General features: G+C 32.1%; 3 protein-coding genes across 3 annotated transcripts in view; all 3 read right to left on the bottom strand.

The window, feature by feature from the left end:
• The window catches only part of LOC109533421 (protein I'm not dead yet), a 36,337-nt gene extending 34,649 nt beyond the window's left edge, over window positions 1–1,688 (bottom strand). Inside the window, exon 1 of the mRNA XM_019898737.2 lies at window positions 1,325–1,688. The gene's annotated coding sequence lies outside the window, so the exon portion shown is untranslated. The remainder of the gene's footprint in view (window positions 1–1,324) is intronic.
• A 1,232-nt stretch (window positions 1,689–2,920) lies between these two features.
• Window positions 2,921–7,109, bottom strand: LOC109533425 (mitochondrial import inner membrane translocase subunit Tim22). Its single transcript, XM_019898747.2, has 4 exons — window positions 6,690–7,109; window positions 6,404–6,588; window positions 6,269–6,341; window positions 2,921–3,099 (listed from the first exon to the last, which is right to left on the bottom strand). Exons 1-4 carry the CDS (start codon window positions 6,904–6,906, stop codon window positions 3,014–3,016), a joined length of 561 nt encoding a protein of 186 aa, XP_019754306.1. The 5' UTR covers window positions 6,907–7,109; the 3' UTR covers window positions 2,921–3,013.
• Window positions 7,110–7,904: 795 nt separating this feature from the next.
• Window positions 7,905–11,737, bottom strand: part of LOC109533419 (anaphase-promoting complex subunit 1) — an 18,883-nt gene continuing 15,050 nt past the window's right edge. Inside the window, exons 25-30 of the mRNA XM_019898734.2 lie at window positions 10,589–10,790; window positions 10,294–10,529; window positions 10,120–10,238; window positions 9,892–10,021; window positions 9,507–9,834; window positions 7,905–8,407 (exon numbers count right to left, since the gene is read on the bottom strand). Coding sequence (XP_019754293.2) covers window positions 8,033–8,407; window positions 9,507–9,834; window positions 9,892–10,021; window positions 10,120–10,238; window positions 10,294–10,529; window positions 10,589–10,790 — 1,390 coding nt within the window. The 3' untranslated portion in view covers window positions 7,905–8,032. The remainder of the gene's footprint in view (window positions 8,408–9,506; window positions 9,835–9,891; window positions 10,022–10,119; window positions 10,239–10,293; window positions 10,530–10,588; window positions 10,791–11,737) is intronic.

Below are 11,737 nucleotides of genomic sequence, written 5' to 3'. Positions count from 1 at the left end.
ATTCAAAACACCATAGTTTTTTATGTATAAATTCTTTGGGAGGACCCCTCAGGAACTTAGATCTAATAAATTTCCATATTGCACTAAAAGTTGAATTAAATCCACTCATTTGACTTAATTTATTATTTAATTACTTTAATTATAAAAATACGCCAAAGGCATATGTAACAGTAACATTATTTGTTACATAACAGTATTTGTAAAATAATTTGTTAACAAATTATTTTTGATAATACAGGATGTCTAAGAAACATGTGGCAACATGAATTTCCGCTATACACAGTATATATTCCTTTAATATGTTATACAGGATATTTCTTCCAAGTTGAGATCCAGAACATTAGCACTTTGAACCTTTTATCAAACAACTCAAGCGTTTTTTGAGCATCAGAAGAATATAAGAAGCACTTAGATAAAGAAATATATTTTCAAATTAAGCATTGTTTTTGAAGATAGACGCCAAAGTGTTAGTTTTCGGTCCGCATTTTATGCGCCTAAACCAATAAACAAATTCTTAAAAATCAGCAACTTTTCGCTAAGCTGTAGCTGCGCCAAGAAAGGTTCAACAAAAGCTTAATAAAAGCAAGTTAATCACAGACAACGGGAAAAATGTATCAAAATAAATTCTAAAGCTCCTCTCAACTGACTTCTTTTTTCTATATAATACGCTTAATAGTAACAACAATTTTTTGCAACAATTACTGTTATTAAGAAAATAGCGTAAAAAAAGACTCGTCCTGTACATGGGGGTTTTGAAAGACAAAAAGCGTGATATCACTAAAATTTGGGTTTTATACCTGCTGAATAACCAGTGTGAAACCGACACAATGAGTTTATCATTTGGCATTTTGGGTGCCTGTTTTATTACAGAAACGAGTTTGTGCAAATTTAAAAATCAACCTTCTCAAATTGGATTGTTCAATCATCAATTCATAAGAACTGAGGGTTTTCAATATTATTTAGATTTGCAAATATTTTTATTGAAGCAATCACTGTTTCGCTGTTTGTTTATTTCATCTCTTGAATGAATAAGATAATAAACTATTTATTAAAATAATAAAACGCAAACTAGAAACCTTTGCACACAACTCATAGCCGGTTCAGTACAGTTAAAAGTTATCATTGCAGCAGGATCAATTAATGAAATAGACAATAAGTTAGCATTACTCTTGATCATTTCTGGTAAACAAACTGATTTCTGATAATCAATCACGAAACTTTTATGTGCTATCATAGAAAGGAGTCCAGTCTTGAAAAATATATCAAATTAACAAACATTGTTCAGGTAAACGGTTCCTAAATCGACATATAAAGAGTTACTTACCTTTAAGACTGAACAGTCCTTCGTGAAAGTCTACGGAAACTCTTTTACAAAATCTTCAGCTACAGCCAAGACTTTTAGATATTAGATTAGATAAAATGATAAGCGACGACTTAACACCGCTTGAAATCAAGCAAACTGAACCAACATAGAGGAAAGTCGCGTAAAATTACCTCGCACCGTAGCAAGCTTGCAGGTACTATATTAATGTCTTGTATCTTGATACCACCGGCAACGCACTGAGAAATCGGAGAACACGAAACCGCCAGCACGCGTGAGAGACCTGTTATACAGTGTGTTCAATTTTTTCTGGCCAGAACATTATCATCATACACAGCAGCATTGTTTGCAGTAGAAGAGAATGATTTACAACTTTATAATGAGACTATCAGCAAACAGTTCCTGAACCCAGCTAGTTACCGCATGCAACGCGCTTTATTAATTAATGGCATTTTAAAATACTTTGAACATATTTAGCAAGTTTCATCTAGACCTGAAGGTTAGTCTGAACTGATGACTATATTATACAGAGTTTTTGAAAATCAGCAATAAACAAGCGGAATTTAAAATTAAACTAGTCTCATCTCAAATTCTGAGCATTTTTTGATGACTTAATATTATTATCCTCTGGAAATTTTGTCCATTTGACTATAACTTATTTGAACTGTTCACACTCTGATACGTGACATTAAATTTAAAAAAAAGTTAACTCATCTCTATGAGTAAATATATTTAGTCTATATACATATAAGGGGTCAAAAGCCTACAAATAAATAGCCTATACATAAATTATATGTTTATATGTTTAGATCTATGACTTATTGACCAACACAAAACGATGAACAATAAGCATAAAGTTATTAACTGCATAATTTTTAAATCACTTCACTATATGCACTTAAACATCATTTGAAAGATGCACAATACACATTCGCTGTACCAAATGGGTATAAATCTTGGTACGGTTCACAGAAACCAGTTCCATTTAATTTAAAATAAGAACACTAAGACAAAAGGATGCGAAGCTTGCTTTAAAAATAGCCGGGCAGGAATGTGTGTAAAGAGTGGAAAAGGAAGACGAGTAAACGATTAAATCTCAAGAGCGCAATGGACGTTTTTCATTGAAAAAATGAAAAGAAGCAAAAAAGTAATGATACTAACGTAAAAATCCAGCGGCCGACGAGTATTCACAGACTTATCTTCTTATCGTTCCCAGAAGTTCAATACATTCTAAGTTTTTACTATTCTCAACCTCACACTACGTACTCAACCTCACACAATTGATAATTCAACCCCATTTGTAAACACATTTTTTTCATTTAAGCTTTTAAATTTACAACAAATCCTTTCATTGTCAATGATTTAGATCTTCTTGCTAAAACTATTTAAACAAATATATACATAACTATAAATGTTAACAAACAAACTCATAACTTATTATGGGTCACACTGTATATAAGATAAATCGTAATTTGAGGACAGCGGTGAGTTTTTCATAGCAACAAACTTGTTCATCAAAATTCATCCATCGGATCGTGCATTTTCATTCCGTATGTGTGCACTTTCATCGCATAAGTGCGCATTAATGAAACGAAATAATATTGTACATTATGGCTGTTTTATTCAACAAAACAGTATTACAACGAGCTAATTTACTGTTTAATTATGTAAATTTTTGTTGGAAATGGGTATTTAAAACCTAGAATGCATATAATAGTCTATCGCTGTTGAAAAGGCTGCAAACCCTAAGGCTCCTACTGCACCTGCTTTAAGGCCAGCTGTAATTGAAGCAAATAATTAAATTTAGGAAGGTTTCGTTAAAAAATAGAACATTTAAACATTGAAAATTGGGTGAAAATTACACTCAGAACGAAAGTGAATATTTTCTTGGAGTTTATTGAAAAATTAAATTTTTTTTATTAAAACAAAACTGGCTGCACCCTTAGGCCAATTTTGAATTGTAAAACAGATGAAACTGTACTAAAAATAGAAAACCTCCCGAAAAAGCCCTCAAGAAGGTAATTTTTGTTTAATATGATTTAATTCAAATTTTGAATTTTTTCAGCCAAATTCATCAAAAAAACGAAAAAATCACAATTCTCCGGCAGCACTTCTAACTAAATTCGTTTTTGACATTGCATTGATTCATGTACAATGTGATACAAATTGAAGCTGCAAGTAATAAAAAGTAGATAAATAGGAAAATCTGAAGGAATTTGCACCGCAAAAATGCCAATTCCGTTAAAAAGTTATTTGCAAAAAACAGAAATGCGCATTGTCGAAAAGCAAATGTAATTTTAACTTTTTATTCCACATACTTTAGCATTTTATAGAAAAAAAACGCCGATACTTTAGCTAAGAAATTTAATTTTAATTTTTTTAAACGGTCGCGACTTTAAGTTACATATTGCTGTTAATTATGATTGAAATAATGGACCGTAAAACAATTATTTGTTAAAAATAGTATTAGGTTTTATCATTATTGGACAAATTATGAACAGAACGGGTGCCCCGTAAATAGTTTGTTAACTTTAAAACATTTATTTAATCAACAAGAATATGGAAATATTAATTGAGTGAGCTTGAGATCACTGTAGCGGAATTCGAAGGTGAAATTAATTTATATAGAACTTACAAGCAAGCATGAGCTGATTCGATTTGAACGCATAAAATGTTTTTTAAGTTTCAAAGCGAAAATTACATCTAAATGTATTTTCCCTAAAAGCTCTTTTCTTGAGTATTCTACTATTTTTGAGAAGTTAAAAAACACATTTATTTCTTATGAAAGCGCGGAATGTCCTTGAAAAATGTACGAAAGCTAATGTCATAATCAATAATGTTTTATTTATAATATTTATAATGAATTAACTAAAGAGATATGAATGTTCTATAACTTCCCATAAACATGTGTACGCTATTTGCAAGCCATTGTTATGGAAATTGATTGCTGCTTATCCATAAGTTATCAGATTTTAAAACTGTTATTAGAGAATCAATAATTTAAAGCGATTTTATTACAACAAATGGGATTCGAAATAAACAATAAAATAATTCAGGGTTTGAAAATTTTCAGGCCGGTTAAATTCAGTCAAAAGCTTCCCCTTTTTAATTGTTTTTCGGTTGAAAAAATATCGGATTTTAATCTAAAAAGGCCGAGTTACTTGCAATTTCAGTAAAAAGAACTTTTGGTTTTTGAATTATTCACAAAGGTGCTCACTTCAATCTTAATTTGGGTCCTCTAAATGGTCTAATAAGTTAACGGCGAACCATTTCTGTAAATAATTTCTCGAGCTTTTTCCTATTAAAGTTGAAGCAAAATTTCGAACCTTAAGAAAAATGGACCCAACATTTTAATAATTTTTGTACACTTTCATTTAATTCTTGGAAACGGTCAAACCTACCAAAATAAGAATTGCGCCCATTTCAATAGTGCCTTCTTTTTAGATATTCGGAGCAAATAAAGCCTAATAAGAGAACATTGTTCAATACGTTTTTTTCAGTGAAAACACACAGAAAATGGTACTAATATTCTGACAATCCGTTATTAAGCTTTATTAGAAACCCTTTTAAAAGACAAATTTTAAGAAGTCGTAAAAAAAGATACAAGCTCGGAAACCGTTATCACATCTGAATGATTATTAGAACATTTTTTCCAGTAGATTCATTCATAGATAGATCTTCATTAGGATTTATCATAAATGTATACCCCCTACAAATATATTTGCACATACGTTGGATTAAGTGCACATGGTATTCCATAAAAATACCATCCAACCTCAACCTTGGCTGCTTGAACATATGCACAAAGTTTCTCTTCTTTTATAAATTATTTAATTTCCGATAGTCGACCTTCCTCGTATCAGCCGCAATTAATTCATTTTATGAGAAGTATTGCCCTCTAGCAATGGGTATTTCGAAAATAAAATGCTCTGGAGCGGTAGGAGATAGCAATCTGTTTTCCTTCGGCTTTTAGGGGAAGAAATTGCCATTCACTTCTTCTTACTTTGAACGGAAATTTAAACCTATTTAACTACTAAAGTTTGATTAGTTGTTGAGGTGCATTTTCTACAATTTATCAAACTTCAGATATTTCAATTGACTGCAAATATATCTTTTTAATTGAAACCGTCTTTAAACATGTTTATGCGAATAACAAATATTAATATCAGAAGACGAATTATAAAATATCGCTTAGATCACAGTAAAAAAAAAGTTTCCATTTAAGATGGAAAATTAGTTCTAGTCAATTCAAATATTTCAACTTTGATAATTGGTAGAAATAGCAACTGAGCAACAGCTAATAAAACTTGGAAATAAGGAAGATAACGCTCATTTTTTTGTATACAGATCGCAAAACTAAGGAAGCACGGTTTTAACGCACATTTAAAAACGGTTGTTTATTAGTTTAGGTTCACACTACCACTAAAGTTGTACTCATTGGAGCTATACTTTTAATTAGTCGGAAATTGGAGAGTCAGAACCATGGATGCAACTGAAATAATTGTGGCGTGGAAACTAACAGAAATAGATCTTACTCAAACATATAAGTTATAAAACTACAACACTACCAAAGTGGGAATTTTTAGTGCGATAATCATCGCTAATGTAAAACATTTTCAGGAACAATTGTTTGATAAACAAATTCGTGTTTCTTTAACGAAACTTTCGATCTGACTGTTTGGAACTAAGCAATATCAATTTAAGTATCTGCGTGTACATATACACAAAACGATTATTGATTGTTCCTTCAACTTAATCATATCAGTGTATTTAATTTTTATTTAGGTTGCTTCAAAAAATGTTAATCCATATACTAGACTCTTTTTGAGTATGTACACTTTATCCATGTATAAAAAGCCTATAAATTTTGTGATATAATTATTTTAAACCTAACCGAAACAAGTATTGTACCATCAGAGATAATTGAGTAAAAATGTAAATATTTACCTCGTAAGCCAATTATTCCTCCAGTCACTCCACCCGCATATGTACCATTTTTCCAGTCAGACTTCCCTCTTATCTAGAACAAGTTGGTTTTGTAAGTAATCAACAATCGAAAATGGGAGACCTGAAAAAACATACCGTTTCAATTGTACACTCTACTCCAGAGAACACTGCCCCAATCAGTGCAAAATTCTTTGCATAACTTAAAGTAGTTGTTTTCATTTCATGAAAAACTTGCTTGGCTGTTTGTGTTTCAACATTCGTGACTGATTGAGGTCCTATACTTGACGAGAAAAGCCCTATAACTGCCCCCAAACCATAGCCTACAAGAAAGGGCATTTGTGACACAGATTTTCAGTAGCTTAAATTTATATCGATATAATAATCAATCCAGGGTGCACGAATAAAAAGGCTTTGCTTTTACCTGCAACACAGCTCATCATAACTTTGAAAGGGCAGCTCTCGATGAATGATTCAACCATTTTCTCTTCGTGAGTTTTTATGGCCACAGGTCCTAAATTACGGGGAATTATAATATTCTCTCGGTATCTGTAATTGTTGCCTACAAAGTATCGTGTAAGATAAACCCATTCTTCAGGGAAAAGTTGTCTTTTTCCTGGCGGCGAGCTTTCACTAGACATCACAAATTGTCTCTAAGTTCAATTAAATTATTTAAAATAACCACGACTTCCAGTCATCTGCTTTTACTTGCGGCAAATATTTAATAAAACAATAAATTAATTTCTCTAACTCGTAAGAATAAGACCTAAAATTTATAGGTTAGAGGGCCTAGATCGAAGAGGTTATGAAATAGTTCACAGATCACAGAGGTTAGGACTCTGAGATCTGTGAAATAGTTCGAATGACGAGTTTAGTTCAAATTAGGATAAATGCAACAGATGCTCGAAAACGGGTTGTTGTCTTTTACTCTCCCACAGAAACTTGAAGCTTAAGCCAGCAAATATAATATACATAGTAGTTTTTCAAGGCGATTTAAAAATGTTTGATTTATTATTGCTTGGGTTAAAGCCAAAAAGTAAATATTTAAAGATGATTTTCGTTTTAAATAAACTGTTTAACGAAATTTTTTTTATGCCCAGGAAAACTCGCAAATGCGGTCTTTTGTATGTAGTTCGCTCAAGATAAAATGCCTTTTGCCGAACGTGAGCACTTTTTATAACACAACATATAAAATGTCCTAATTTTTTCACTTACTTTTTAATCACTGTATATTTGTGCAATCAAGTTTTTCTGACCTTTGATTTATTTAGCATTTACATTTTCTTTATTCTAAAATCTTCAGCATAAATCTCTTACGTTAATTATCATGATAATTAACTGCGGTCCTCTTGCATATACTTTGATGTCGATATTTTGGAACGTCTACTACACAATTGAAAATATTTCGATATCACTAAATAAATTAACATACCAATTAAAATTAAATTAATTAAAAATAAATAAAAAATTAAAACACTACAAATATGTAAAAACGAATATAATTGTTTCATTGTAGAAATAAATTATATGCGGTCTTGATTTTAAATTGCAAACATTTTCTTTGCATAAATTAATAACTGGTGTATTATTTTACAAGCACATCGGCAAGGAATGAAGCTAAGGGAAAAATACACAAACCTATTAGCAAACGGCATACAACAGTTTATTTTCCAAATAATATACACCAATATTTAAAAAAAAATCATAATAATTAACAATTTCTTTAAATTCAAGAAGGAACAATTCTTTTAGCTTAAAACGCTATGTTTATTCTAATATCTTGATCATTTTAGAGATCAGATTCGTACTAAAACCTTGACTTTTCAAATGTATGGCATGTTCTAAGATATTCATTGTTTTTAACCTTCGAGGCAGATCACTGGGTAAGTCCAAATATGTGATAAAAGAGGCCATTTGAGTGAGAGTGGGGTCAAAATCACCACCTGTTAAATACAGCTGAAGATTCGGTTTTAAACTATCTTCATAAGATTCCAATTTTCCCATCAGTTCTTGTTGCATTGCCAAAATAATTTCTTTCGATAATATATTTGGAATTGATTGACGTGAAAGGACTTGCTGTATTATAATTTTTAATTGCCACAAGCCAAGTGTATTTAGTTGGCAATCAAAATTTAAAATAATCTAAAACAAACAAACGGTTCTGAAAAACTGCAAATTTAAATTGTTACAGTGACCGAAAATATAAGCAAATGAAAAACAAATCATATTTCTTAAAATGACCTTAAGTAATATGTTATTAGATATAAGTAGAGTCCGGATTAAAAAGCACTCAAATTGTCGAAAAAAGCGCATAAAAGCAAATGGATTTTTCCCAAAAAAGTATTTAAAATGCACAGAGTTCTTCCAATAGGGCAAAAAATGTTATTTTTTAAAATGGTTTAAATAAAATTCAATGTAATGAAACAAATGAACAAAGTTTACTGAAATAGATTTATTCTAATTTCCTTCAGAAAACTTAAGCATGTTTTGCCCAAAACTAAAGTTTATTCTAACTATACAACCGAGACACGAGCAAGTGAAATGATTATTATTTCCAACACGAAATTACTAAATGTTTATTTAAATGTAAAATTGTAAATTTTGGGGATCACTATGAATATTTTTGTATGTCGAAAAGCTTCTCTCCATGTCCATACTTCTTGTAGGTGCATATGTAAATTTTGAACTAAAAACCGAAGGCATATATTTCAATTTTTTTTCAATGGCATGACAATATTGTCGGATACAAAAGTTTTATTTGGAAAAATTGACAATTGACCAGTTTCATCACCTAGTTGTAGGCGTTGAGTCATATAAGGCGTATCGGAAGACATTAGTAATTTTTTTTCCATGGCACCGGTTGAGGAAGGTAAAAGTTTCCACGACTTTCGAACAACTTAAATAACTTTTGGTCGGAACGGCTCATTAAGCACACAAAAAATCTTATTGTTAACTACTGTCTTTCACTGAAAATTATCATAGTGGATGCTGGGCATTTGGCTACATAAACTGGGCATTTGGGTACAAAGTTTTTGTTCACATTATTCATGAGGAGTTTTTTTCACATTAGTTAACAAAAGAATATTATTTTTATTATTTAAAACATGAATAATGCCTATAAATCCGGACTCTATGCTATAAGCTTATGCACGAGTGGGTGATGCATTACCAAAACACAAAAAAAAACAATCTCTTAAAAAATTTGACTTTAGACCTATAGATAGATAGACCAATCACTTACCTGTAATAACGATATTGTAATAGCAATAACCATATGTTTATCCTTAACCACCGCATCATACGCTGATGTAGTCAACAATTGAACGAATTTTTGCTCAGAAGGATTTGCATTAGCATTTTCAAAATGCAGCACTGTTTCGCAAAACTGCTTTACCGATTCGTCCGATGAAAACTGAATTATAGAGGAAAACGAAGGATCCCAAGGCACTATCGTGGAATTTGTTAGAGTCCGTGCCAAATCGCTTTGATATCCAAATTTATCTTTTAAGTAGCTTAGACATCCAGCGCGTTGCTTTACTTCTATGCAACCGGTAGTCGATAAAATTTTACTAAAAAAATCATCAAATGCATGTACATATTTCGGTTACAGAATGATTATTACTCACTTTAACCGATCCCAGTTCCGTCCTCTTTCAAATACTACCGGCCAATATCGTTTGTCATCGACTATGACTTTCCTTAAGGAGTTTACGTCTGGTATAAGTCCCGGTCCCTTAACAGTTAGTTCTTTACCATCTAAAAAATTATTATTTTAGCAGATAATACTAGTGGCAAGGTTAAATTATTATTATATAATAAATGCCCTTATGCAATGAATAACGAATACAAGTTACCTAATTTAACTAATCTCAATGCAGCATAACAAATTTTGCCTGAGATCACATCTTTAGGTATGACTAGTCGCGGCTCAACTGCCAAAACGTACAAGTGTCTAAAAGCTTGAAAATGATACCTAAAATCAGTTCAAAATTTGATATCATTACTCTAAGTTCCAAGCAAGAACAGACCTGTTGTCGTTACTATGGGTAGGAAACTTTGGATAAAAGGCACATATGAGAGCGGCAACATTCGCAGGTGAGTTGCTCAAAGTGTATCTCCCACCCCCCAGAAATAAAAGGCCCAATGCCGTGTGAAGGGCTAAATGAGAGCCATAAGTTACAATTGCACTATTTGGTATTCCTATGCGACATCGTAAATGCCGCACCAATCGCATTATTTCTAGATTGCCAGTCCCAGCCATCACCTATTAAAATACTATATTGTATATATTGCATAAAATAGAAAAGTTCAGTACTTATTTACCATCGACGCACTAAGCAATAGAACATTTAAACAGGTTTCTATAGTCGGCTTCCCCGCTAACTCAGCTATTGACTTTCCAGCTAGTGAACTGAACATGTGGCAGAAATATAACAGAGTTTCGAAAGCATCTTGGTCAGCTGATCCAGCAAACTTTAAACCCAATCCGAAACAGGCTCCAGCTATTATATTGCAATAAGCTTGACTGAAAAATAATAATTAAGTTATAAAATTGCGTTGATAGGCCAAGTAATAGAGGGATTGTCCTTGACATAAATCCTATTACAAAATCACATACGCCATTAGGTACAGGGCAACAATTTTCAACAAAAAATGGCGTTTTTTTTTTAGTTTTCCGCTTGTAAAATTGACACGATTGCAGTAATTTTATTGGTATAAATGGTTGAATTGTAGAGAATTGAATGACGAAGAGAATGAGGGGTCGATCGACACTTTATCGCCGAGAGCTGGTTGCTCCCGAGATTGAACTTGGAAACTACACATGGGTAGTAACAAAACGTATGTTCCATTTTTTCTATAAACTGCTTTTAAGTTGGTGAAACAGACTCTTGAATATGAGTGGCCGAGCACATAAAAGCGGTAGTGTGGTGGGGGACGCTGCTGGTTGAGGGAAAAGATATACTTTTCCCTGAGCTGATCCATTATGCACTGCGCTGAGCGCATTTGCATTAAATTGCAGTGCTCGGCCATTTTCACTCATAAGACTTTGTTTCACACACTTAAATGCAGTTTATAGAAAAAACCGGAACATACTTTTTGTTGCCACTCATGTTTAGTTTCCAAATCCACATTTTAAATTTCAATCGGACAATTTCAGGAGCAACCAGACATCGGCGAAAAAATCGCTGAAAAAACTGAAATGGAAATTGTGCGAAAACTATTAATCCGACCGAGTACAGCTTTTGCACACACAAAGTATATATAAATAGATACCCGTATGCAATATTGGAGCTCTAAATATAAAAAATGGCCAAGTTATGAATTTTTTAAGAAAACGTAAATTTTTCCGGTTTTTCTCCGATTCTCGAAAACGAGTTTTCACCGATTCTAATTATCCGATCGGGTCGCTCGACCCCTCATTCTCTTCGTCATTCAATTCTCTACAATTAAACCGTTTATACCATTAAGATT

The sequence above is a fragment of the Dendroctonus ponderosae genome, unplaced genomic scaffold (assembly GCF_020466585.1).
Source record: "Dendroctonus ponderosae isolate FM_Combo_2020 unplaced genomic scaffold, Dpon_F_20191213v2 Dpon_F_20191213_4, whole genome shotgun sequence".
NCBI classification, from domain to species: Eukaryota; Metazoa; Arthropoda; class Insecta; order Coleoptera; family Curculionidae; genus Dendroctonus; species Dendroctonus ponderosae.
Note: the sequence above shows the minus strand (reverse complement) of the source record. Positions and strands in the feature narration are given on the sequence as shown.